Genomic DNA, 27262 nt, shown 5'->3' with positions numbered 1-27262 from the left:
ATTGGAGCCACTGATGTACCCATTACCGGAGCATGGCGAGTAGGCAGAGATGAAACCAAGGCGAAGATATTGATCATCAGGTTTGGTGACTTGGAGAAGAAGACGGCCTTCCTCTCCAAAAGGATGGCCCTTAAGGGGGAAAAGATTTATTTGGATGAGGACCTTACACTGGCACAGATAGCACACCGGAAGGAACACATGCCGCGTGTGCTTGAGGCAAGGAAAGAGGGGAAATGGGCGGTATACAGAGATGGCCGAGTCATCATTACGGAGAGGAGGCCCGCTTGATGGTGCGCGGCCTATGAGACCTTGCGATTCACGGTGTGGAATTGCAACGAAGCCCTTAGAACAGATGCAGGATACTTTGAGGATACTTTCAGACGTTTTTTGCCCTCAATCACGCACAGTGGGAGGTACCAGAGGATCTGGAGGAGTGGCAATACTTTTCAGGGAGGAGCTTCGTGACAAAATACATGTGGTTCATAGAGATGCAGATGCGAGGTACATGTGGGTCCCAATATGCAGAGGGGCTCCGCGAGCTATATGTGGCGGTATGCTACTTTCCCCCAGCCCACTCCAGGTTTGCACCATCAGGAGAGTCGCCCTATACGCCACTATATGATGATATCATGAGGTTTGCCAGCATGGGAGACATATTACTATTGGGAGACTTTAATGCACGTACAGGCACAGAGCAGATAAGAGTTGTATGATACTCAAGAGGCTATGTATCGGGAGATCACGGCAGAGGATGTAGGGTTGCAGAGATCAGCACAAGATGAGGGGCAGATTACAGATTATGGCAGGCATTTTCTCATATGCGTTTCCCTGCACTATGATCCCTTCCACCCACCCTCGCAGCATTGCCCCACAGAACAGTTGGTATGATGATGAGTGTCGTCAGACACGAGCACAGCTACAGCGTGAGATTGCCATTTGGACTCACATGCATAGACAGGCCAGGATGATCTTTCGGCGCCTTGTGTGGAGGAAGAAACGAGCCTATCTAGCTAAGCTAGAGGAGGAGATCTACCAACTCTTCCTGGGGAAGGATAATAAGAGGGCATGGAAGATGTTTCAAAAGAGACAGCCTGGTACTCTGATTACTGCACCTGAGGCATGGCATACTTATGATAGAGAGCTATATGATGCACCAAGACAGCCCCCCACACCCCCCTCAACTGGGAGCTAGATCGGCTAGCAGCACCTTTTTTACTATGCGGATGGTGCTAGATGCGATGGACAGGTTACAGAATGGAAAGGCACAGGATCATGATGGGCTAGTTGGAGAGCACTTCTCATATGCACGCGACACTTTGGCTCCGCTCATCGTCCATGTGGTTAATCGTGCCATTTGTGAGGGTTTCCCGGCAAGTTGGACAGCATATCATTGTACCACCCTTTAAGAGTGGGGACCCCATGGTACCAGGCAACTACAAGACGATCATGATTGGTCATTACTTGGCTAAACTATATGGCTCTATATTGGAGTCGGAGCTGAGCCGCTGGGCAGAGAGGCATGGTCATTGAGCACATGGACAGGCCGGCTTCAGGAGAGGATTTACCACCTTAGATCACATACTGACACTTCAGGCACTTATTGAAGAGGGCAAGTCACATAAGAGAAGGATATACTGTTGCTTTGTGGACTTCCGCAAAGCCTTCGATACCGTACCACGTGCTAGGCTTATGCACAGATTGCATGACATTGAGGTACCCGAGGATATGCAGTGGGGGATATATGCTTTGTATGAGTTTGTGACAGGCAGCGTCCGAGCTCCAGGCGGACTGTCCGATATAGTGACCAGCACGATAGGGGTGAAGCAGGGATGCCCGCTATCGCCCACCCTCTTTTGGACTATGCATTGATGCGGTGTCTGATTATGTAGAGCCCAGGGGCATGCCTGGCAGGGGTGTTGATACCCATCTTGTTATATGCTGATGATATTGTTCTAATATCAGACTCTCCGGAGGGATTACAGAGACACCTCGATGCATTACAGGCTTTCTGTGCGGATAGAGATCTGACAGTGAACCTTGGGAAAACCAAGGTTATGGTGTTTCACACCACATAGGCATGGGTGATGAGATTAGAGCCGCAGTTCACTTTCCGAGGGGAGCTGGTTGAGTACGTCAGGTCATATGTCTACTTGGGAGTTACTTTCACAGGACCGCGTTTCTCCTTGAAGGAGGTTGCAGCAGCTAGGGCATGCAGCCTTGGGGGCAGTTGAGAGGCAGTGTGCACGCATACAGTTTCAGGAGCCACGCACCAAATTGTGGCTATTTGATATGCTTGTCACACCGACCCTCCTGTACGGAGCTCCAATTTGGGGGCCCAGCATACATCACAGATCTCAAAAGAGGGACGGATGAGGGATGGAGGCAAATGGAGAGACCACTGATTATGATGATTGCCCGCATGATTCAGAGCAAATCATCAGTACCACATGAGATTGTTCGGGCTGAGCTGGGTGCCGCACCAGTAGTGACCAAGGCCATATTCCAGGGAGTTACCTTTTTACAGCGGCTGTGGGAGCTCCCTCAGTAGAAATACTCCCGATTGGCATTGACCTCATCCATACAGTTGGCAAAGGATGGAGATACTCATTGCTGGTACGCTTAGATGAGATCATGGTTTGACCTACATGGTTTGAGGATAGAGGCACTACCACCCTTTCAGTACAGTCTCGATTGTCCATTTTTGGATCTCACCCGCTCAGAGCAAAACCGCGTGATCAGGATGGATATCATCAGAGTGGACACAGAGAGGACATGGACTAGCCCCCTTGAGCCCTTAGGCACGAAAATGGCTCATTACAAGAGCCATTTTCTACACCTCTTACCAAATGATTTTATCAACCGCCCGGCGTACATGGATGTACACCTATCACATGGGATATGTTGTGGGAGTTTGTGAAACTCGCGGCGGGTGCCCGGGGGACTAGGGACTAGGGCCTTTGACACACTTGTTGATACCATCAATGCATATTAAAACATTTAAACATGGCCACAGCCTTAACACATATCCATCATCACTTTGCATAAAACATAAAAGCTAGACAAAACATCCACAAATGCTGAAAATGGAGCTTGCACGTGTGACACCGCATAGAGGTCGGAATGGGCCGAACCCCCCCCCCCCCCCCCCCCCCCCCCCCCCTGGAGTATTTTATTACCCAAGGAGAATAATATCATGTACAAGCTTTGAGGGCCTTACTCTCCCCACGGGAGATGCCGGATTATCCATATGCAAATGCCATAACACAACCCAACACGAGGCAACCAAGCCGGAAGATAGGCTGTAGAAATGCCGAGCCAACAACATAATCCATATACCTCCGTGTGGGTACTGATTCTTCCCCAAAAACCATGGGTCTTCATGCAATAGAGCTGGTACAACATGTTCAGCTCTCCATTCAGCCGGAACAATAGGTACAGTGGCCAGTACAGTAGGTACAATGGCTGGTACAGTCGGTACGGTTGGCTGGTACAATAGGTACAGCAAGTACAAATGCTGGTACAACAAGTACAATGGCTAGAAATCATAATAAATGATTGAATACCCTTGCCTTCAGTATTTCTTCGCGATGGAAGCCTCCAAAACAGTCCCCAACAGCCGGTATTCTTCATGGGCAGCCTGTAACGGTGGTAGAGGCTAGTGTGCAGCAAGAGAGCCTCCATTAATGAAGAGAAAGGGCTCCAATTTATAGATTTGGGCCTCCCATGAGCTAAAATGGCAAGAAAAGGCTACAATGACAAGTGGAGAGCCACACAATAGTTGAAGTGACAAGTGTGAAGCCACTTGTCTCACTTTGATCCACTTTCTAACAAGTGTCAGGCCACTTGTCTCACTTTGGTCCACTTTCTTGCCACATGTCCCAATCTAAGAGATAGGTCCTTCCATAAACTTTATCTCTAAAAATATCCCAACTGGTAGACATTCTATCATAGGCACTTTGCCAACTCTTGGTATCTCCTCAATTCCAGATGTAATGACGCGAACAGAATTTCCATCGAAGTCGGGCCAAAAATAGCAACTCTCCTAAATTTTAGGAGTGTGGTCCTTTGTATTCTAGGATAATCCCCCATTCCCAAAGCTTGTACTTTCCAAATATTTAAACATCCTGGAGTCCACCAGACCCCTTTCAGACTGGGAAATGTCCAGGCTGGTGACATCCTCCCCAACTTCTTAAAAGTTGTCCGCAACTTTAAGCTTCAAGCCATATATTCAAGATATCATCATGTCCTATCGATTGGGCGAGACGAGGCAGTCTCAAAAATCCAATATAACTGAAGAATCCATGTCCCAAAGAAATGGGCGAGACTAAATAAGTCTCCATAATACCAATATCAAAATCATGTCCCAAGATAAATGGGCGAGACAAAAACAGTCCCATAAGTCCAGATATCATAATCATGTCCCAAGATAAATGGGCGAGACAAAACAGTCTCATAAGTCCAGATATCATAATCCATGTCCCAAGTAAATGGGCGAGACAAAATAAGTCTCCTGCCAACAAGACATCGGTCCACATGACCCTTGGCATAGACATAAGTCCCGTCATGTCCACTTTACCACTTGCACTCCGTGTTGGTAAAGAGCTTTGAATAAGCTCACCATCAACATTGGTTTCCGATCCCACGCATAGATAACATTCTTGACAAGTTGGATGGATCGGCATGTTTTAGCCGAATTGATCTCAAGAGTGGGTATCATGAAGTGTGTTTGGTGCCTGAAGATGTATATAAAACCACTTTCAGGACAGCATTTGGGCTTTATGTGTATCTTGTTATGCCTTTTGGTCTTAGGAATGCCCCAGCTACATTCAATAGAATGATGGATCGTAGGTATAGCAAATTTACACGTGTCTTCTTTGATGACATCCTAGTCTTCTCAAAGACCGAAGAAGAGCATAGAGCTCATTTGACTATTGTTTTTGAAGAACTCCATAAGCATAAACTCCATAAATGCAGAGAAGAGTGAGTTAGAGATACACTATCTTGGGCATATTGTGTCCAAAGACGCAGTGCAGATGGATCTTCCATGGATTGATGCAATTCGGAATTGGCTTGAATTGAGATCGGTGCATGAGATCCATAGTTTTCTTGGGCTATGCTCTTACTACCGCCGCAGGTTCATTCGGCACTTTGCATGGATTGCTTCTCCTTTGCATGACTTGACAAAGAAGAAGGCTATATTTAAATGGATTGATGTTCAGAGAGGTGCATTCCTTAAATTGAAAGATGCAACTACACATGGTCCAATGTTGATCATTCCGGATTTGCCATTCAGTGTGGAATGTGATGCATCTAGAAAACTGTGTAGGAGCTGTCCTAAATCAAGAGGGACATGTTGTGGCTTATGAGAGCGGTAGACTGCATGATGCAAAGCTATCTCTTGGCATTTATGAGAAAGAGCTCTTGGCCGTAATTCATGCACTAACCATATGGAAAAATTACCTTCTTGGAGCTAATTTCACTGCGAAGACAGATCATTAGAGTTTGAGGTATTTTCTTACCCAAACTAAATTATCAGAGAACCATATGAGGATGGCCAACTTCCTCTCCATGCTTCATTTTCAGATCTTGCAACAAATTGAATTTGCATGTTGTTTTCATGCTTGCTTGACCAATGTGTAGATCCAGGTAAGGGAACGCCCACCTGTGAACCGTGCATGCGAAACTGTCTGTTGGCATGGTTATGTGGCATGTGACACGTGGTAAGTACTAGTCAAAGTTGAGCCTTAGGATCTAGTATTAATTTATAAGTGAAAGTGTATACACTTTATTAAGTTTTGGGCGACCAAAACTCACTTATAAATTATGACCAGTCCTATGTTCGTACACACTGATGTCCCGAGGTGGACAAAGCTCAATGTCCACCCACCGAGACCTTATCCCTTTTGTTCAAAGAGAGCAACCAGCCATGTGCCATTCCCAACTTGGACCCCAACTCACCTTTCCTCTGCCTCACATATAAGGTGGACATCTCATCATCTCTCTCTTCTCCCCTCTCTAGAAGTTGGCACCCTCTTGAAGGAGGCCTTATGGCTGTATTTTCTGCACTTCTTCCTTCCGTACACCATATCCAAGATTGCTAAAGTGTTTTTCAAGATTGCAAGAGTGTTTCTAGGTCATATTCACTCTCCTACACACTCCCAATGGCTCAAATTCAGCAAAACAGCCCTTTTATTTGTTGTAATTTCTAGTCTTTTTGCTAAAACCCTAATTTCTACCTTCCTTTCTCAAGTTGAACCATAGGGGAAGCTTTCCCAGGTTCCCTACAACCACTTGAAGACTTATTTGTCGCAAAGGATCGCAACAAATTGAAGATTTCGCATTCTAGACACTTCCATCGCGAAAACTTCTGCTCACATCATGTCTACTTGCAATTGATAAGCTTTAATGATCAATTATGGAAGCAAGTAGCAAGAGGATCTCTTTGTGCATCTCTTTTCAATTCAGCAAATTACATTTTGTATTGTGCTTGTTGTCCATTAAATCTTAGTGTATTTAAGTGTATTGATTAGCATTGTGTTCAACCAAACATTCCACACCGACCGGCAGAATTACAACACCAAGGCAGATCCATGAGATTCTCTGACAACATGACATGCCCTCACCATAGGCCACATCTCCCATCTGGAGGCTTATAGAGTCATGTTTCAGTTTTCAGTTTTCATGTTCTTTTTTAGTTTTTCCATGGCACTCTATACCCATGTTATCATTGTACTATCCATGGTCTCATAGGCCCTTCGGGTCTGGTGTGGACGCCCCTCTCTCTCTCTCTCTCTCACTCCACATTTTCCTCTTGATGACTGGAGGAACATCATTGTACTATACTTGTTTGTCTCATAGGCCAATTTTGGCCTTTTGCAGACGTTAATATATCTTTCTTTCTTTCTTTTCTTTCTCTCTCTGCAGTGGACATCCCTCACTCCGCCAGATCATGGAGTCCGCAGACCAGCGCAGATTTGGCCAGTTCTTGCTAGAGACACAGCGCCACAAAGAGACACTGCTACGGACTCATACCACAGGGAGAGGTGGGCGACAGCTCCAGCTCACTGATTTCTTCCAGAAATCTATCCCAGTGCCCACCCTGACACAGGAGGGGGTTACACTTCAACGCGCTGCGGACCTCCGAGCCAGACGGAGACCGAGAGCACCAGGCTACCAGACTCCCAAACTACATCAGAGGAAGATCACAGAGATACGGGCTCAACATCAGCACCATCTCCAAGAGCGGCTAGCTCACTTACACTCACACCTGGAGATCATGCTCCGAGGTATGTTTGCCTTGCCACGCCTATGTATCACATATTACACCCCCATTATGGTACTGGTTGGAGCTAGACAGATCTGCATTGCATTCTTGTATACCCTACGCATATAGGTTGCATACTGAGCCTCTAGCAGTAGTGCTCCATCCATCACACCCCCCCACTAGCTCAGTACTTTCATAGTTTATTTCATGTTCATTTTGTCCTTCTTCTTCTTTTTTCTTTTTTTTTTCTTTTTTTCTGGACATCCAGAAGACATTGACAGCTGTACATTGATTTGTCTCATAGGTCAAGTTCGGCCTCTAGTAGACGTTAATACACCAGTTGACTGACTTCTTCCAGAGATTTGCACCAGTAGCCCAGCCACATACATTGGGAGCGACATCTCAGCGAGCGGAGGAGATTCGAGCTAGGCGACGACCCAGACTAGCCGGCTACCAGACACCACGGCTACACCACAGAGAGATCGCGGCCATCCGGTCTCGACACCAGCAGGAGGTCGAGGAGCCCACATTTCCGCTCTGATCCACGACGCATGTTCTACACATTTACGGCATCCTCAGATCGGATGTATGACATATTGTACCCAGACTATGGGACTGGATGGAGTTAGGAGTAGATAACATATCATACTTGTATCACCCCTTCAGCATATAGAGATGCATTAGTAGCGCTAGTACTCCATCCACACCCTCTCGTTTGTACACCACCATTGAGTCCCCTATGGTCGTGTTGTCATACTTGTACATTTTATTCTCACTCCACATTTTCCTCTTGATGACTGGAAGAACATCATTGTACTACTTGTTTGTCTCATAGGCCAATTTTGGCCTTTTGCAGACTTTAATATATCTTTCTTTCTTTCTTTTTCTCTCTCTCTCTCTCTCTCTCTCTCTCTCTCTCTCTCTCTCTCACACACACACACACACACACACACACACACACACACACGATCGTGCGCACGGGCCTAAAATTACAAGCTGAACTTAAGCCATCAACACATGTAACTCATAAACTATAATCTTCTTATATGTAGAACCCACAGAACCCTCCACCTACAAAAGTCTTTTTCTGAGTCCGGATGCTGTGGAGCTATCTTTTGAAAATGCAGTCGGCAGGTTTTCTCTTGGTCTCTGAGCAAAGTCTGACTGAGCATCTTTTGACGTAAGCATCTCCCACATGTCCTGCTAAAGTGCTGGCAAAAGTGAGTGTTCGATCAAAAATGTTGCTTCTGAAAAAAAAAAAAAAACAGGAAGATGGTTCCAATCATGTGTACCCAACCAGTAAACAGGCAATGCAGCATAACACTACATGAGGCTTGCTTTGGAAAAATACCAATCCATCTGTATTGATTCTCGAGGCTGCTGCTTCGATTTGCTCAGCATACTCCTTTGCCTTTTCTTCCGTTATGCTGCAAAGAAAAAAAAACAGTTGTGAACTGCTTCCATGTTCCATGATTGGCCTAGTCAATCAACAAGATTCACATCAGACCCCAAGCTCATTTTGAAACAACAGTTGTACATATTCAGATTCTTCTGAAGATGAGATTGTCAAACCTCACACTAATTACGCAGAAAATCTGAGTGTTAACACTGCACATATCAGGTTGGGAAACTTTGTTAAGAGGACTAAAGCATGCATGTTTCCCTATGTCTTTGTCATCGTCCTCCATGGGCATGGTGTAGATTGCCCCTTCCAAACTGGACGAAGAGATGGCACTACAATTGCTTGTTGTAGATGATTTTTGATTATTGATTGATAAACATGTGCAAATCTCACTTGCCCATCCCACAAGCTTCTCATGCACATATCACAACACTTCAGAACATCAAGCATTAACATATTGATGCGTCTCCACAAGAGTACTGACACTCAATGGCCTAAACTCTTCGTGCAAAGACCCCATTTTGGCCAGGGCAGCAAAGCATTGGTCTGGTACAAATCAATGTGCCAAAAGCCTTTGTGACCACATTGCCAATGTTGCCTAAAACAAACGACGTTTTCAGAATGGTTACATGAGTCCTTGCTCTTCCCTTTTATTTCCCCTTTATATTGGCCTTGAAAAACTGCTCACAGCCTGTTTTGGGCCTCTCTACTTAGGAACAGTGTACTAACCCTGCAAAAGAAATAGTCAAGACAATTCACACTGCATGTGGTCACATATGGATTTGATCTATGTGAGAAATGCCTCTCTGGCTTTCTCTTCAGATAGAGAGCTCAAGATCTTGAGAGCCTCTATTTCCTCACCTCATACCTACTCTTTAAAAGAGGATATGGATAAACCCTATCGAGAAGAAATAAACATAAGATAAAACTGCAGTTCATACATTGATTTGAGATAGGATAACTTATAAAGGACCTACTATAAGTTCGATTCAAAGCCATAATCATAGTCCCAAGTAAGCCTTGATTCAAAATCAACAAGAGCATTCATGAATAATCTCCATACCAAGGAAGATTTCCTTGCCCGCTTTCTCCAGTAAGCAATGCTAGCTGTTCCTTCAATGTCACAATATACTGTAACAGAAACAGCAAAATTTATAAGGGTATGTTAAGAAATGGCAAAAAAAAAATGCATGTATTTTGCAATTCAAACTTGAGCTTTAGATAATCAAGACATTAACCCTGAAAAAAGATTAAGTATAGACATAACCACCCTGTAAGACTTGATGTGCTGAACAATTATGTTTTCATGATTCGCTTGTGTGGAATCAATCAGCAAAGATGACCACTCAAAAAGGTCTTGAATTTGTTCTAAAAAATAGATGATATAAGGTGAAGCATCTCGAGCAGAGCTGGAGCACCCAATAGCCCCTCCCACAGCAGCTTCCCCTCCTTGCCTCTCTGCGCACGCCCAGATCTGCACACTAGCCCGCTGCCTGCCCACCCCCAGGTCTGCGCACTAGTCCCCTCCCTCCTGATCTGCAGACCCCCCTTACCTTTGCCTCGTGCACCCCCCACCTTTTGCCCCTAGCCCCACCTCTACCCCTCCCATTCTGTCACGCTGCCACCCCTCTCCTGTTTCTCTGCCCCACCCCTCCATTTCAAGCTGCTCACCAATCCCAGCAGCCCCATCCCCTTTTCTTAACCCTTGTTGCCTTCCCCATTTTCTGCCCCCTCATTTGTTTCTTCAGCCTTCTGGACTGCTCCCCCTCCTCACCATCCGCCTTTCCTTTTGCTGCTGCCAGGCTAGTTTTGTGCTTTATTGGCAGCTGACTGGCTCCCTTTGGCTCTTCCCCCCTCGAGGACTCCACGGCAGGCACTCCATCTACCCCATCCAAGGCCACCGTCAGTGTTAGCTTTCTGAAGGGGAACTCCAGCTATTAGCTTCGTCAGTAGCCTCCCTTGAAGCCACCACCCAGGTACGCAACTTCGTCTGATCAGGCTGGCACTGGAACAAATACCGGACCTACTGCAAGCTGCCCTAGCGGGTGAGCAAGAATGCCACCAAGAGCCCCCAATGCTAGGGGCTAGGGCACACTCACACTGCCCGACGTTAGCCTTATCCTCACCAACTGACTCCTCCCCAGCTTCCACCCCAACATCCACACCCCCCACCCCCCAAGCCCCAAGCAGAGACCTGCTCAACGGGCAAGAGTGGCAGACCACCAGCTGCCAAGATCGATGTGGTGGGACCCACATCACCATGGATATGGACACAGCACCGAGGTAACACTTTTGGTGGCAGCCGTTATGAACATTTGTCGCCTGGTCACCCAATTCAACAATGGATCCCCTAGGGTGGATCCTTTTTTTTTGCATGGCGGGTTTGATGGCCATACCTTGGCCCCACTCTTGCCCTCACCTTCCGCCCCTGTACCTTCACATGCTTCACTCACAACACCAACTCCCACTACACCGCCCTCTTCTTCCTCCCCTTCACCTGAGGCCTCTTCTTTGAAGAGAAGAAAACAGAAGCCCAAGATGGCACCTAGAGGAGTACTTGTCAAACACCAGCAACCCATAACCTGATACAAAGGCTTGGAGCAGTACTTTAACCCAATTGGAGACAATCATTTGCTTCTCTCTAGTCTTAGCCATCTCCCTAAAATCCGAGTGCCTCCAAGGGGCACACCGTGGACTAAGCTTTCTCACATGCCTCCCGCTCAACTCCAACCCCTTAGTGGAGGTGGTGTCACATGAGTGCTAACCACGGAAGACTGAAATACATTATTAATGCTAAGCAAACTACATTAACACTAATCCAAATGATCTAGCAAACACATAGGAGAAGAGAGAGACAAGAGATGTCACATGCACACCTTTCAGTGGTTTGATGTGGAGATGTCCATATGTTATGTAGCTGGACACTAATCTACGGATTAGGGATCTACTCTCCAACGGGGTTAGGGGGCCCCGGGATTAGGGATTAGCGCGCTAATACTTGGTGGGTTTGGTGACAGCAAGGGGAGTTGGGACAGCTTTAGTTGCACCCTCTTTTACTCCAGAGCCCTATAGGGGGGAGCGGAAACAGAAGACTCAAGAGATAGTTGACTCTTGGCTTCTTCATAGATGGGGTACGCACTTTGAGTTCCATCCTTTCCCCAAGGATAAGAAGATACAGATGGTATAGGGATTCCTGCAAGGAAAAACCCTTACCTGGTAGAAAGAGTTACGAGTAAAGCCCACGAGGTGGGTAGATTTTGGGAGAGTTTTCCGGGAAGAAATCCTGCAGGCCGAGGATGAGTACGACATTGTGTCCAAGTTTTAAAACTTGGAAATGAAGAATGTGCCTTTGAACACATATTTGTAGAAATTTAGAGAGTTGCAGGATCGGGCAACACATGGACCCTATACTATTTTGGGATTCTTAGTGGATGGATTGCCTGATGGATATAAGCTCCAGATCAGGAATAATTGAAAGAAAACATTGGATAATGCCATCTGATATGCCAAGAATAGTAAAGGATTCTAGTTATAAAGTGTTCCAATGTGTTCTAGATACCATGTCATATCATTACTAATTGTAAGTTTAATATGATGGTGAAGGACAAAACAAACCCTCCAACAACTCCATACCACAAGTCACAATCAATGCGATAGGAGATGTGGTAGGAAACACAACTCACACCACAGAGATGTGCCAACTATTGAAGGCTTGGGAGTCAAATGCAAGGAAAGCAAGCTCTTTTCTTGATAGACCCTGCAGCCAATGAGAACTTCATCTCTTGGCAATTAGCAAAAGAGCTTAGCCTAAGGAATGAAGATATGGATACTCCATTGGAACTGCACCAAGTTGTCCATCCTGATGATGGAGATACAGAGAAGACACTTGTACCTTATATCGGCAAGCTAAAATTCCACCTACAAGGCTACAGTGATCAAGATAAGATACTGTGGACAATTTCGTATTACACAAAGGATTGGTTCAGTTGCATATGAATTGGATTTGCCTTCTCATGTGAAAGTTCATCCTGTATTTCATGTCAGTAGACTTAAGGAAGTACTGGGTGGAACAGATCAGTTAGTGACTCCTCAAGAAATTATAGATGTCGAGGACATGACATTTGTTCCGCACGAACCTAAAAAGATTCTTGGATTTCGTGAAAGAAGATTGCGTAATACGCTTATCACAGGATACAAGATCAAGTGGAAGGATCGTGTTGAGGAGGACGCTACATGGGAGACATTGACTACTCTTCAGAGAGATTACCCTGCCTTTTTAGTGAGCTCAGGAGTGAACTCTTAGAGAAAGGGGAGTATGTCATGTGCACAGTATGTATCTATCGTGTGCTACACGCACGCAAGACTAGTTTCGAGGCTTGGGGAAGCTTGGAGCTAGGCACGCTGATTGACGAGCTGAGTTAGGGATAGACTAACGAGCGGGCACCCAAGTATGGACGGACGGGCGGCCAAGTGTGGACGCCCGATGACCGGCCAAGAGCCTATAAAAGGGTGGCCAAGGTTAGTTATTGATATAGAGAGTCTCGCGAGTTTGTGAGAGCTCTATGGTCTTGGAGCCTGGATCTGGTGCAAACGTGCACCTGCTTTACGCAGCCGAGGCCGGCAGCAATCTCGAGGCCCGCGAGGGTAGCTTCGTGGCGGTATGGGACGTCGCGAGGAGGAGATTGGTCGGTACGTCAACCTAGTTAGCTCAGCTCGTGGCTCGGTGGGGACAGCCAAGACTGTGGGCATGCCCACGGCTGTCAGGGTTGGGAGGTGAGTCAGGCCTGCAACCTCTTGTTGTTTATTCGTTTGTCTGCAGGATTCCAGTCTCGTACCAGGAACGATCACGAGGAGATCCGTGGGGATTTGACAGTACCATCAAGTGAAAATTGTGAGTGGAGATATCCCCAAAACTGCATTTCGAACTGAGCGGACCCACTACGAATTCGTGGTCATGCCTTTTGGATTAACCAACGCCCCGGCTACGTTTAACCACATGATAATGCGTGTTTTCAGGGACTTGATAGGCAAGTGTGTCTTCATCTTTTTGGACGACATACTGATTTTCTCAACTACAAAAGAGCAACACGACATTGACATAGAAAAAGTGATGAAGTTGTTGGAAAGCAACGAGCTTTATGTCAATGAGAAGAAATTGGAATTTTGTTTATACGAGGTTCACTACATCAGATATATAATCAGTGCCGAAGGCATCCGATTAGACCCAACAAAAGTGGCGAAGATCCTGAACTAGGAGATTCCGAAAGTAACGTATGATGTCAGTTTGTTTGTGGGTATTTGCTAGGCATATTCCACCCACATCGACAAGTTTTCTGACGTTTCGGCAGCTTTGACCCATTTGCTTAAAGGCATCAAGACTCAGAGGCCGAAGATCAAGATGACCCCTTGGGATTTGCAAGCTTTCAAGGACCTCATGGTTGCATTATTTGAGGCTCCTTGTTTAGCATTAGCCTCCAGGGATGACCCATTTCACATGATCACCAATGCGAGTAACATTACTATCGGGGCGGTCTTGCAGCAGAATGGCCATCAAGTAGCTTACATATCCCGTAAGTTGATCCCTGCAAAGAAGAACTACTCTTTTTATATTCTTCTCTATCCCTGCAGAGAAGAACTACTCGTTTTATGACCGGGAACTCTTTGCGATGATACAAGCCCTGAAGCATTGGAAATATTTCCTTTACGGGTGCAACTTTGAGGTTCGCACAGATCACCAGGCTTTGAGTTGGCTTTAGATGATACCAAGTGCAAATTGGAGTGACCGTCAGCATCACTGGAGACAGATTTTCTAGCAATTTGATGGTACTCTCCGGGCAAGGCCAAAACCGTGTCCCACATCCAGTCCACTTGGCTCGAATTCGTTGGTACAAGACTAGATGACATGAAGCACAAGTACACGGATTCCGTGAAATTCGGTACTCAATGGGAACAGGCATTGGACACCACATGACCATGCCATTTCTTGATACACGATGGTTGGTTTTTTACAAAGGTCGACTCGCACGTTGAAACAGTTCCAAGCAACCCTTCTCCACGATGCCCATGATGCCGTCACTAGTGGTCATCGGGGCATGAACTCGACTCTGGAGAAGTTAGAGCGGCAGTTTTATTGGCCAAGAATGAGGCGAGACGTGTTCACTCATGTGCAACAATGTGAGGTTTGTCAAAAGTGAAAGCTCCTCAGGGGAAGAAGATAGGGTCGTTACAACTTGTACCCATTCCCCACGGACCTTTCCAAGACATTTCGATGGATTTCGTATAACGAACCTACCTCCTAGTCCAGGTAAGAGTAATACTCAGTGTTTGACAATTGTTGATCGTTTTAGCAAATTTGTTACGCTTATTCCTTGCAGGGCTAATGTAACTGATCAAGATGTTGCTAGGTTGTTTATTCGGCATTGGTAGCATGCTACACTTGTGCTTAAAACAAAATACTACTAAGAAAGTTGCTAAAACTTTTGATACTTTTCAAGGCTCGTATGAAGTTGTCAGTGCCGATGTTGTCATCAAAAGATATGGAGTGAGTTGTTGGAACCTCGAAGAGGGTGTTGATCAAAGTATCATTGATGATGAATGGAGTTTGGAGGATGGTGACCAATCTGCTGAACTCCTGTTTAAAGCGCACTGAGTAAAGTGTCAATGATAGTGCCAAAGTGTGAAGCGTACACATGCGTGTGTGTGGCCTTTATAGACAAACGCATTTTACAATGAGTGATAGGAAATATTGAATTTCTTTGTGTTGGCCCATCACGCTTCTACTGCATCTTAGATGGGGAAGTAGATTTTGTACTCAAGAAAACTCTGTGGATTGTAAGACTTTTCTTCCCCCTCTATATCAAGATAACTTTGTGAAGAGATTGTAGCAAAGATTTCTCCCCCCTCTGTACTTGCAAAAACTGAAGAATGAGCACAAAGGATTTATACAAAGACAGCCAGAACGTGGTACTTTAGCTCAACATCCAATCATAGAGTTAGAAAGGAGTCAGCAAGAGACTTCCATTTTTGTCTTGCACTCACAGATTTATGGTAGGAAAAGACAGACAGCCTCTTTCAAAACTAATCCCTCGGCACAACTAAAAGGATACAAGCAGCAAGAAAGTAGACAAGACCACCGGAGGCAAGGCAGTCCAACTGGGGAGGCCTTGCCAAAAAGTTTGGTCATGGCCACCTTGCCCAATGCCTCAAAATGAGCTGACTTGTCAGCAGGAATAAGTCTTAAAGCTGTGCCCCCCGCCCCTAAAATGCACCCCCTTCTAGTCTTATCCCCATCACTAGCAACAATCCAAGTTTCTTCACTTTGCAGGCATCAAGCCTCATTGGCCTCTTCTTGTTGTCGATGGATCGTTCCTGTGGCTTTCTTCTTGAGCCTTTCTTTGCCGTTTTGTTCAAACCAGAGCTGATTCTTGAACATTGCAAGCTGGTCCTCCCAAATCTTGGGCTTGCCACTCTACAACTGCTTGCTTAGCTCAAGCCCATTGCTCATCTCCAGATGTGTCTCCTTTGTAATTCAGTCACCATCTAATTCTCCATCTGAGCTTCATGGTGCTGTTGCATATTTTCCCTACTCTCATTGTGAAGACCAATCATTAAAGATTGAGGTGGCTTCAAACTATGCCCAGTAAGTTGGGCATACCACCAAATTAATTGGTCAAATTTTCCAACAATATGGCAGGATGATTGTACCAGGAAAACACAATGCTCTAGCAGGTGCCCTAAGCCAGAAGGATATAATATCTTTTATCTCTATACATACAAAACGAAACTTTGATCATATGCAGGAGGGTCTAGAATTTAGCAAGCCATGGTTTATCAAAATTCGTTTTCAAACTAAAATTGACAATATAAGGATAGGAATCTCGAGACCAATCCCGTGAGAAGGAGAGCATGGCACTAGATTTGTTCTCCGGTAAGCAGTTTGGTGCCTGTAACAAAATTAAATACATTCTCCACACCTCCTGACTCCCACTTGGAGATGTTGATAGCATCGCGGCATGGCATATTTGGCAAGCCCACTGCTGTGAGGCCATCAATGGGATTGCAAACCCCCTTGCATCGGTCAGCATCTTCTGAACTGCCTTATCCATACCCTCTTTGACAAATGGAAGCACCTCCAGGGCAGTTCCAGAGCTATGCAAGACCGCTGGCCAGCTATTCAACACATCTTTAGCCCTGGACCTTTCATGTCTAGAAGTGAAGATGGAATCACATCACTTGGCAATACAGGCAACCAGTGTGGCTCCCACAGGAGCAGCCATCCACAATCCACCCCCCCCCCCTCTTTTTTTTTCTAGACCTCTATGTATTATTAAAGGGTTTTTTCACATGTACTTCTTTCTCTATACTGATGAAAGGACCTCTGTTTGTAAAACAAAAAGATAGAAGTCACTTTTAAAGAATTTTCATGGAAAAATGCAGATTGGATATCCACCATACCTGTGCCAACTTGGCCTGATTGGTTTGTTCAGGCATGGCTGCCAGTAGTCTTCTCAAATTGATCTCTGTTTTGGTGAGCCCCATTGACTTGCCAACTGCAATCTGCAACTTATGCAAATATTCAACTTCACCTTTGCACAGTGTAAAAATTCTTGCTCATTATAGGCATTTGAATTTTTTTAATTCTTGCTCATTATAGGCATTTTAATTCCAAAAAAATGGCATTATTGGTTGAGTTTTTCTTTTTAATCCCCCCCCCCAAAAAAAAATAAAAAATAAAACAATTACTGGGTGGGATTCTAATTGTATTCAGAAAAATTGGGTTCAATTAAAAACCACTGAATTGAGGAATTTATAACCCAATCAGCTATAGAAAAAACCCAAGTAATGACCTGATTATTTTGCGATTGATGTTTCGATTCTCCAGTTGCCTTATTATTAAAGAATTTTTTTTTCCCCTTTTCTCCCTAGTCACTCAAGGGATCGTCAGCTTCAGACAAATGCGCGTGTCCGTCCGCCAATGTTTACGTCTGGGCGCCGGCGGGCGTTGCTGCACCTTGCATGTGAAAAGGCTCTTGCATATTGCCCGGCCTTGTGGTCTCAGGGAGAGAAAATTACATAACTTTAACTAGCCTAGCCAATGAAATTATTTGTCTTTTATACTTTAAAATGGCACAAATCGTTGTTATAATCAATACATATTCACACAGTTAATGATTCGTTCTTAGTGTTACTATAGACAACTCCCTGACACAAAGTAAGGAAAATCGATCCCAATTGCTCATCGATATGATAACAGGAATGCTATTAGAAGTGTTAGAATTTTGAGACTAAAAACAAGATGGATGCTATGATTGTTCAATATAGAAGAAGTCTCTCACACTCCTTGCACAACATGTGAACCAGTTCTCTTGATTGAGTTTTTCGTTTTAACTACAATAATGCTTCTTTTGTGTACGGGTGGCCGAGCGCGGCACTATACATAAGGTATGGCGGAGAGGTTGCATTATACTCTTCTTAAATTTATAAACATAGGGTAATGTATCCTTCCCCCGTTTAGAAACTCTTTTGGGTGTTGAATGTGTAGAGAATGGATTCTTTTTCATAACAGTGCTTAACATGCAACATTCTATGTACATTGTCATGCCCTCAAACTCGTTGCTTTTGATGCCTTTTGTTTTCCATGTTGTTCCTTCTTGCTATCTCAAATGTCTAAAGAAAATGCAATACAAATAACTATGATTAAATTAAAAGAGTTATAAAATATGTGGGAGAAGGAGAGAGTTGTGACTTGCATCTGTGTTATGGATAATGCTAGTAGATGACTGATTTTAGAAGTGTATGTCCAAGAATTGTGCCTTTAAACCGTGATGTTTGCCTTACATTAAATTGCCCTTTCTTGTGTACACATCCTTTGGTTTGGGTCCATTTGGCTTACATTGAATTGCTCTTCTTGTGTACACTATCCTTTGGGTTGGGTCCATTGAAGTTGTGTTAGTGTTGTTTGGAGCGTTACAATGCAATCCAAATCATAAAATTTGTGTTAAACAATGTTTTGAGGATGCACAAAACATGGTTTGAGAGTGGAAAGAAAGGTTTGAAGACAAACTAAGGGCAAGCAAGGGATTGAACATAGCCCATCCTAATAATTTGCCAATCGACCAAGTGGGAAGACCATTGGGAAATTCCAGAGATAGTAGTCGAAAGAGGAATCAATGGGATAAACACCAACTTGACCTACCATATCATTGATTTATGGTAGGTCATTGAAAATTACTTATTTTGAATCATTACAAATGATTTAGAAACTTGACCTACCATATCATTGAAAATGACTTATTCTAAATCAGTAAAAATAACATATTGTGAATTTACTATATAGGTTACTATACAAGTTACAATCTCTCGGTAACACCTCATGCCGGGGGCTACCTCCTTGATATCCACACCTATCATGATGTCTATTACAAGAAAGATCTTCCAAGCTAGAGTTCATCGAGGAAGGAGGTATAGTGCTCGACAGAGATGCTCCCCTCACCTTGGGACACTTGGGAAGGGTAGAGGGAGATAGCACTCAAGAGAGATATTTGCTCACCTTCGAAAAGGGGGAGAGAGGTGTGAGCCATGAGTAGCCTAGGCCATGCATGTCATCAGTGCACACAGCTATCGGTGGACTTGGCGACCGGAGAAGTGTTGAAAATGATCTAGAATATCCTATTCCCTTGATCTAGGGGCTATCTAGGGTACTGTTATGAAGCCCTAGGCAAAGAGGCAAGGCTTCATTGTTAGATTCTCTCTGAAGCTAGCCCCACTTTGCTCTGTGCAGTCTCCTACAACAAATTAATCTCTGAAGCTAGCTAGTTTGCTTTATGTGGCTTTTGCAACAAACTATTGATCTCTCTAAGGCTTGTGTTCAAAGCCCCTGCAAACTGACTCCTGATCTAAAGAATCTTCTCGTAAATGGCAGGTACAACCCTCGGTTAAATGACGCTCCTATTGGAAGAGAATGTCAATAGGTATGCAACCAAAGCTCTGTCAAGCTCCTCTCTGGAGGATCTTGCACCTTTGCAAATTCTGCAGTCCTCCCAAACCCTAAATATTCCATGAGACAATTTGCATAACTAAGAACGATGGGAGGTGAAATTGCCGAAACTACCCTCCAAGGACTCTTGGGTGTGGGTTTGGATGGAGAGTAATCACAGTCTATCTTGGGTTGTGAAGCCTCACCAAGTGGACATGAATCTTGCCCTCCATGTAGAGCCACTCTGTCTGGGCCCTAGAATATGCAAACTGGGCTTCATCTGTCACAATGAAGGTATCTGTAGGAGGGAGGGAGGAGTACTTCCACCGAAATATGAAGAAATACAAAGATAAGCACCTCCAGATTGGAGGATACCAGCTCCCCTCTCGGGTCCTTGTGGCTAAATCCACCCATCTCCATTTGTGCCAAGGGCCAAAAGTGAGTGAGCACATCCAAATTCTACAAATGATGTGAGAGCTCTATTGCCTACCCATGAAAGGTGGTAGGACATAGGCTCCTACTCTAGTCCGTCCCCTAGCACCACACTTAGAGGGAAGGAGAAGATCATCGTGCCACTCTTAGGGGTGGAAGGCCTAGAGTGAGAGAGATAGATGGAGGCCACATGCTCCTCAAATAGAACCGTAATAAACATTATCAACCAACCGAATCAGCACCATAATAAACACTATCAGCCAACCGTATCAGCATGCATAATAAACACTATCAGCCAACCGTATCAGCATGCATAATAAACACTATATCTTTCGAGTTTAGTACCAAGTGCACTCATAGGTTCCCACACGCTGGCTGTATACAAATTCCCAAGACAAGCGTAGTAGACTAGCAAAGAATTCCTCGTATTTAGTAATGCAAATTGAGAATAAGTAAATTATCCCCACAATATTAAAAATAATGGGCCCCACCACAATGAAATGATTGGTTTAGGTAATGGGCCCCACTACAATGAAATGATTGGTTTAGGTAAAAGGCAAAGACTAATTGAGACTAAAGACAAAATGTTACTAGGATTGGTAGGCCAGACATGATTTTGGATTGTTGTAATCTCTCTATTAGAAAGTTTCTGAATATATAATGTATATTGAAATAAATATTTACACAATGAGAGCCCATCACCCAAGACTTAGTCTCAGGTAGTCTTACAAAGCTCTGCTGGTGGAAGACTTCTCTGCATTCATGGCTCGCGTCATCGGAATCCCCCCCCCAAAGTAGTTTTGGGCATTGGGGTTTCTTTATTATTTTTCTCGGTATGAAATAGGCCTATTTGTTGGGGAACATCTATGAACTAGGCATATGACAGGCACTTTTACTAGATACTTTAATTCCCCAATAATTACAAAGGACAAGAATTTTCCTTGGAATTTGTAGAGCTGGTATAGATTGTATGACTCCTTTTCTCTGTTGCGCGTAGCAAGTTTAACTTTTTTTTTAAAAGCCTAATGTATAAGCTTTAAAGCTTTTATATTAAAAAAAACTAATAAAAAGCTTATAAGCTTTAAAGGCCACGCATGGAGAGGCTTGTTTCAAATATCAATGATAAAATTATAATATATATAAAGCTGGCCATCCGCAGCAACTAGCGGTGATAAAAGCTTTAGCTTTAAAATTAAGCTTTTTAATAAAAGCTTTGATTAAAGCTTTTTGAAAGTAGACTTGTTGAGTATTTGCCTTGTATAGAGAAAGAGAAAAGATTAGAGCTTAGTTTAAAGTTTATGGAGCTTAGATTAAACCTTACATTAAATTTTGTAAAAAGCTTTAATCTTTGGACATTTTTAAGAGAGAACTTTATGCACTCCTTTATTTGGGACGCTTTTATAAAAGCTTAAACAAGCCTTGATTAAGCTTAAATTACTAAAAGTTTCTAACTTAAAAGTATATGTACAAGAGGGCCATACCGCTCAAGCACAAGCTTCACGCGGATTCAACACCACACATTACAAGGAAACATAAATTTCAACAAACTTAAGATCTTCAAAGCATTATCCAAGGCTCAATATCAAAACTCTATAAAATCAACAATGTCTCATACTTTTGTTAAGACTTACTTCACGCGGATTCAACACCACAGATTACAAGGAAACATAAATTTCAGCAAACTTAAGATCTTCAAAGCATTATCCAAGGCTCAATATCAAAACTCTATAAAATCAACAATGTCTCATACTTTTGTTAAGACTTACTTTTTTGCAGATTAAATCAAGGCTTTCTACGAGCTTTCGACTTCTTACGAATTGCGGGTGAAAGCTAAGTAATAACTACACTTTCTAAATTTTATAAATTAACAATTCAAGTTTGATATTATATTGAAACCAACCTCCAGATTAGTATATGCAAAATCTCCGATGATTTACCAGTTAAGTATTCACTTTGTCTAATTTGATTACTTGCATAAAATAAAATTGATAGTTGTTGATTCGTTTTCTTCTAACTTATATTTTGCAGTCCACAACCCAAGTAAGTTTCTCCATTTTCCATAATTTTAATCATCACAGCAAATTAAAACGTCACATATGCTTGTGATATTCCTCCAATATTTCTATGTAAGTTTTATCTTTTAGACAGTGATTCGAACACCTTCCAAAACATCAATGTAACAATTGAATATATGTAAGCTTTTCAGCTCAAGGTTAGTATTTTTCATCTTTATAGTAATAATCAATTTATCTTGTATTCTTATGATGTTAAGTTTCTCATGAATTATATTTAATAACTTTATACTCCCTATCCATGGGAATCCTAACGATTCACATCTCTTTGGAGTGTTAAAATTATTTTTGACAGATAATCAAAGTTCTGTTTGCAATTCTAATTCATTTGTTGAGCTTAAACATGCTTATTTGCATAATGTGTCTGCTATTCAAGTTTAATCTTTCGATGCCATGATTGACTCATATGATGATGATCCTGATTTTTTACCTACATGGAATGCCATATATGCTAACACTTCTTTGCAACTAAATGATTACTCTTTTGCAAATGGATTTTTGTTCTTTCAAAAGAGACTTTGCATCACTACACCATTTAGAGAACTAGCCATAACTGAGATGCATGCTCTTGCATATATAGGACATAGAGGAATTCAATCCACATTAGCTGCATGTAAAGAATATTTCTTTTGGCCTAACATGAAACATAACACTACCAAATTTGTGTCTGAATGCATTGTTTGTCAAAGAATTAAACCCCATATGGTAAATCTTTTGGTCTTTTAATGCCCCTACCTATTTCCAAAGGTCCATGGGAAGAGATTTCAATGGACTTTATTACTGATTTGCCAACTATGTCCTCTCATAATGACATGATATGGACGATAGTTGATAGATTTAGCAAGCAAGCATACTTTATACATTGCAAGAAGACCCTTTCTGCCCCTCAAGTTACTAAGCTATTCATTAAGACTAGCTTTGCTCACCATGGCTTTCCCAAAGTCATTCTTTCTGATCGAGATGGTCGTTTTTGCAATCATTTTTGGGTTGCTTTACTCAAGAACTTAGGTTCTAAAATGGACTTTACATCCGCTTTCCATCCAGAAAGCAATGGCCAAATTGAAGCTACCAACATCACCATTATGGATCTTCTTAGATCCTACACTTTAGCTCATGACCACGCTACTATTCTAGCTAAAGTCACTCAATCTATTAAGCGAGTACAATCAAAATACACCGCTCAAGCCAACAAGAAATGACAACCAATTAAATTCAAAGAAAATGATCTAGTTTGGCTACGCATAGAGAAAAGACGTTTGCCAAACTGAGGCAGCACATTCATTTAGTGCCGATTCGCCGATTGAGGTAGCACGTTAATTTAGTGTTGATTCGCCGAGACTGAGGCACCACATTGATTTAGTGCCGATTCGCCTAAGGCAGCACTATAGCATGACGTTGGCCACACTTGCTTTCTCTACTTGACCACCATTGGATAATAAGGAGTGGAAAGAACCTCAAAAAAAAATTACTACCTAGAATCTAACTACTTTTTTTAATGAAATGAAAATCTCTATTACTAACATGTTAAGCATACACCCAAACCTAGCAATAATATTCTCATGTAAGAACTTAGTCGTAGTACTCTTGCTTCAACCCATTAGTTACATACTCCATAGTAGTGATGACATGTCTCCAAATTATCCTCTCTCATGTAAGGTCAACCTAGAATTTAGGTGAAAGGAGAATTTCTTAAAGAGAAACTGTCTAGGGACTCATTACTATGTAGATAATATCAAAAACTCATTACAAATTTCTTTATTTTAAGCTTTTGCAAAATATAAATAAGTATTGCAGTAGTTAATCTGCTAGCTTTATCACCAAATTTGTTTCCTCTATGGGTGGGGTTTCCCAAGTTTTTGAGAATTTTTGGTGATAATATTAACACCTACATCATCATCATCTAAAATTTTTCTCACCTCTTGGCATTTATGGTGAAGAGGTAGAAGTGTGTTGGTTTAATCACTTTCATTATAATGCCCAAGCTTATTGACAGATACCTTGAATAACAGGGTTTCCTTTTCCTTCACTCAATGGAGAGTCATAACTTGGTTTCTTCACTTGCATGGGTATGGTTGTTTCTTCTACAACCTCTCTCTCTCTCTCTCTCTCTCTCTCTCTCTCTCTCTCTCTCTCTCTCTTTATGAACAATATTATATTGAAGGTGATGTCTACTCTCTCTTATTTTTTATGTTATTTTATGCTCATCATGTCAATTAAAATTAAATTCTATGGTTTAGTCTTTGTTGTCTATGTGAGTTTTGTATTATTCTTCAAAAAGTATTTTAAGGTCTCTCTCTCTCTCTCTCTCTCTCTCTCTCTCTCTCTCTCTCTCTCTCTCTCTCTCTCTCTCGATAAAGAAATGGAGAGAGGCTTGATGGGTAGTAAAACAATGGATAATTTGTGTGTGTTTATGTTTTCTAACACACACACACACAAATTATCCATTGTTACTACCCATCAAGCCTCTCTCCAGATAAGGAAATGGAGAGAGGCTTAATAATGGATAATTTGTGTGTGTGTGTGTGTTTTCTAATACTTTGTTCGTGTTACTTTGAAGTAGAGCAATAAAATATACTTTATCTTTGTAAAAATATTATATCTTAGGGTTTGTACTCCGTTTCACTTGGTATTAGGCGATACCCATTTATATGTATGGAAATGGTAGAACACCTTTTAATAAGGGTGTTTCTATGTCATTACCACTACGAAAGAAGCCTCCCCTCACAATACAGAGGTAGTACCATATGAGCCCTTGTAAGTGAAAATGCCGAAGGTTCGTAAAAAGACCACTATAGATGTCCTTTACTCTTGTTGGAAAATCATCATTTATAGATAATTGTTTCCTTGATAATCTTGAAGATTTGGGCTCGCACTTTAATACACCACCTAATACACCATATGGGCAAAGAGATGAGGTTATTAAACAAAGAATACTCTCAAATCTACAAGGGTGCAACCCAAATGTACCAAAAAAGAATGATAAGGTTTTTTGAAGAGGGAAATACCATGCAGCCATCAACAAAGCCTATGAAGAGCAATAAATTCAAAAACAAACATACTAATGCTATAACAAGAGCCACTAAATAAATGACATATTTGTAAGGCCAGTAGAGCAAGTGAAATATGCCAACAACAACATAGAGAAACAATAGCACTTGAAAGAGCTATTGAGGTGGCACAAAAAAGGTATGGTGATGCTCTCAAATAAAATATAATGCTCGCATAGCAACTAGTAGCCAAAATCAAAGAATAATGCAAGCAATTAAGCAAAGTTAATAAAATACCAACAATGAGCAATGTAGGAATATAAGAGAAAGAACAAAGAGAATGACAAAAGGTCGGAAGCTCAATTAGAGGAAGCTCTAAAGCAAGCTAAGGAGTTAGACAACCAATTAAAGAAGCTAGAGAGAAGATGCAATGGAGCATTTTACCATTTTTAAAAGCAAAGTTTAGGCATCTAGATTTTATTGATGTCTTCCTTTTTCAATGTTTGTCTCTTACACCTCCACTCAACACGAGGTATACTATAATGGTACATTGATCATATAATTGATTAATTTGTAAAATATTATTTCAAATTAATTACCAAGATAGAGGATGCCAATTTTCTCTCTTTTGATTGAGTATATTGATAGAGAAGCCTGTGCTGCACAATCTTCTTCACTCCTCACAAGCTGCTGAGAGCTCACACGTTCTACTCCACCCAACCATAGCCAAAAAACATACATGACCCTCTAAGATTGGACCCAACCCATTTTATTAGCTTATTGCTCTTCACATGTGCCCGGCCACTCTCATTAGTGTCCGGCCACTCTTGGGTCTGCACTTAGTCTTTTTGGCTCCCCTAAACCCCGCTCGTGCCTTGCTTGGATAGTCGACCTCTCTAGGCTCCCACTAATTCCGTTGTCTCATGACATTACCCCCCCTTAAGAAGAGTTTTCATCCTCGAAAGTGAAATTCGGAAACCTCTTTTTGAGTGTGCTTACCTTTTCCGAGGTAGAACCTTCTTTTGGTCTATCCTTCCACTTGACTAAACACTCCTGTCATACAGAGTGTCAAGTTCTTTTCTCTTGGAAATCCAAGACTTTTTCTGGTTCGTGGTAAGGATGGGGGTTCGATAAGTTCTACTAGGATCTCTTGACTAACGAGATTATCGTCATCACCCAACTTCTTTTTCAGTCTACTAACATGAAAAACTGGATGAACTTTAGAGCTTTCTGGTAAATCTAACTTATAAGCAACACTATCTACTTTTTTAAGTATTGGAGATAGCTTCGGACTTCTCCCTGTTTTCAAAGATTCGAAATGTGCGGGAACCTTTAAAAACACTTTATTACCTTCCTCAAAGATGATTCGCCTACGATCTTTATTGGCATAATGTTTAGCACGGTCCTGTGCTCTCTTAACATTATCTTTTACGATTTTCATCATCTCCTGGAGATCTTGAAGAAAATATTTAACCTTTTGTATCTTTTCTTTCTCGAGTCCAACGGCCACTGGAGCTCGTGGTTGAAAACCATACATCAACATAAATGGACTAAATCCCGTGGTTGAATGTTTGGCACTATTATAAGCAAATTCCAATATGGGCAAATATTCTTCCCAATTGGTTTGCTTTTTGCTTACATATGCTCGTAGCATATCTTCCAAGACTTGGTCGACTCTCTTGGTTTGACCATCACCTTTGAGGATGACCTATCGTACTCATACTTAGCATGGTGTCCAATCTCTTGAACACAGCATGCCAAAAGTGATTGTTAAACACATCTTTAAATTTTTGTAACAATTGCTTTAAGGATTCATTAACTTTTTTATTGATAACATGCTTTGATTGAAAAGAAGTCATGTAAACACTATGCTCACTTAAACCACTTATGTTTTCACATGCGGGAAAAGAAATGACATCATCAAGAAGCATGTAGCACAAAAAGATGTTTTCTACTTCATTAGCTTGTACAAGGCGATTGAGTTGCATAGAGCATATAAGAGGTGAGGAGGGTACATCATGTTCACCTTGCAAGCACACTTTCTTACCATCTACTTCAAACTCAAAAGAATTATGCAAATAACTTCTAGACAAAGATGGACCAATGTTATATAACCACTCTCGACCTAGA

General features: G+C 42.4%; 1 protein-coding gene across 2 annotated transcripts in view; it reads right to left on the bottom strand.

The window, feature by feature from the left end:
* Nucleotides 1-17655, bottom strand: part of LOC147604618 (Membrane fusion protein Use1) — a 39030-nt gene extending 21375 nt beyond the window's left edge. The window contains exons 1-5 of one of the 2 annotated variants that reach the window (XM_086794678.1): nt 17513-17655; nt 17121-17222; nt 9730-9797; nt 8616-8691; nt 8340-8467 (exon numbers count right to left, since the gene is read on the bottom strand). In XM_086794678.1, the coding sequence (XP_086650804.1) occupies nt 8340-8467; nt 8616-8691; nt 9730-9797; nt 17121-17204 (356 nt within the window). In that variant the 5' untranslated portion in view covers nt 17205-17222; nt 17513-17655. The remainder of the gene's footprint in view (nt 1-8339; nt 8468-8615; nt 8692-9729; nt 9798-17120; nt 17223-17512) is intronic. The other variant, XM_086794679.1, reaches the window with a different exon arrangement.
* Between the last annotated feature and the right edge of the window lie 9607 nt (nt 17656-27262).

The sequence above is a fragment of the Cibotium barometz genome, chromosome 61 (genome assembly GCF_041138505.1).
Source record: "Cibotium barometz isolate CiBa-2024 chromosome 61, ASM4113850v1, whole genome shotgun sequence".
Lineage (NCBI taxonomy): Eukaryota > Viridiplantae > Streptophyta > Polypodiopsida > Cyatheales > Cibotiaceae > Cibotium > Cibotium barometz.
Note: the sequence above shows the minus strand (reverse complement) of the source record. Positions and strands in the feature narration are given on the sequence as shown.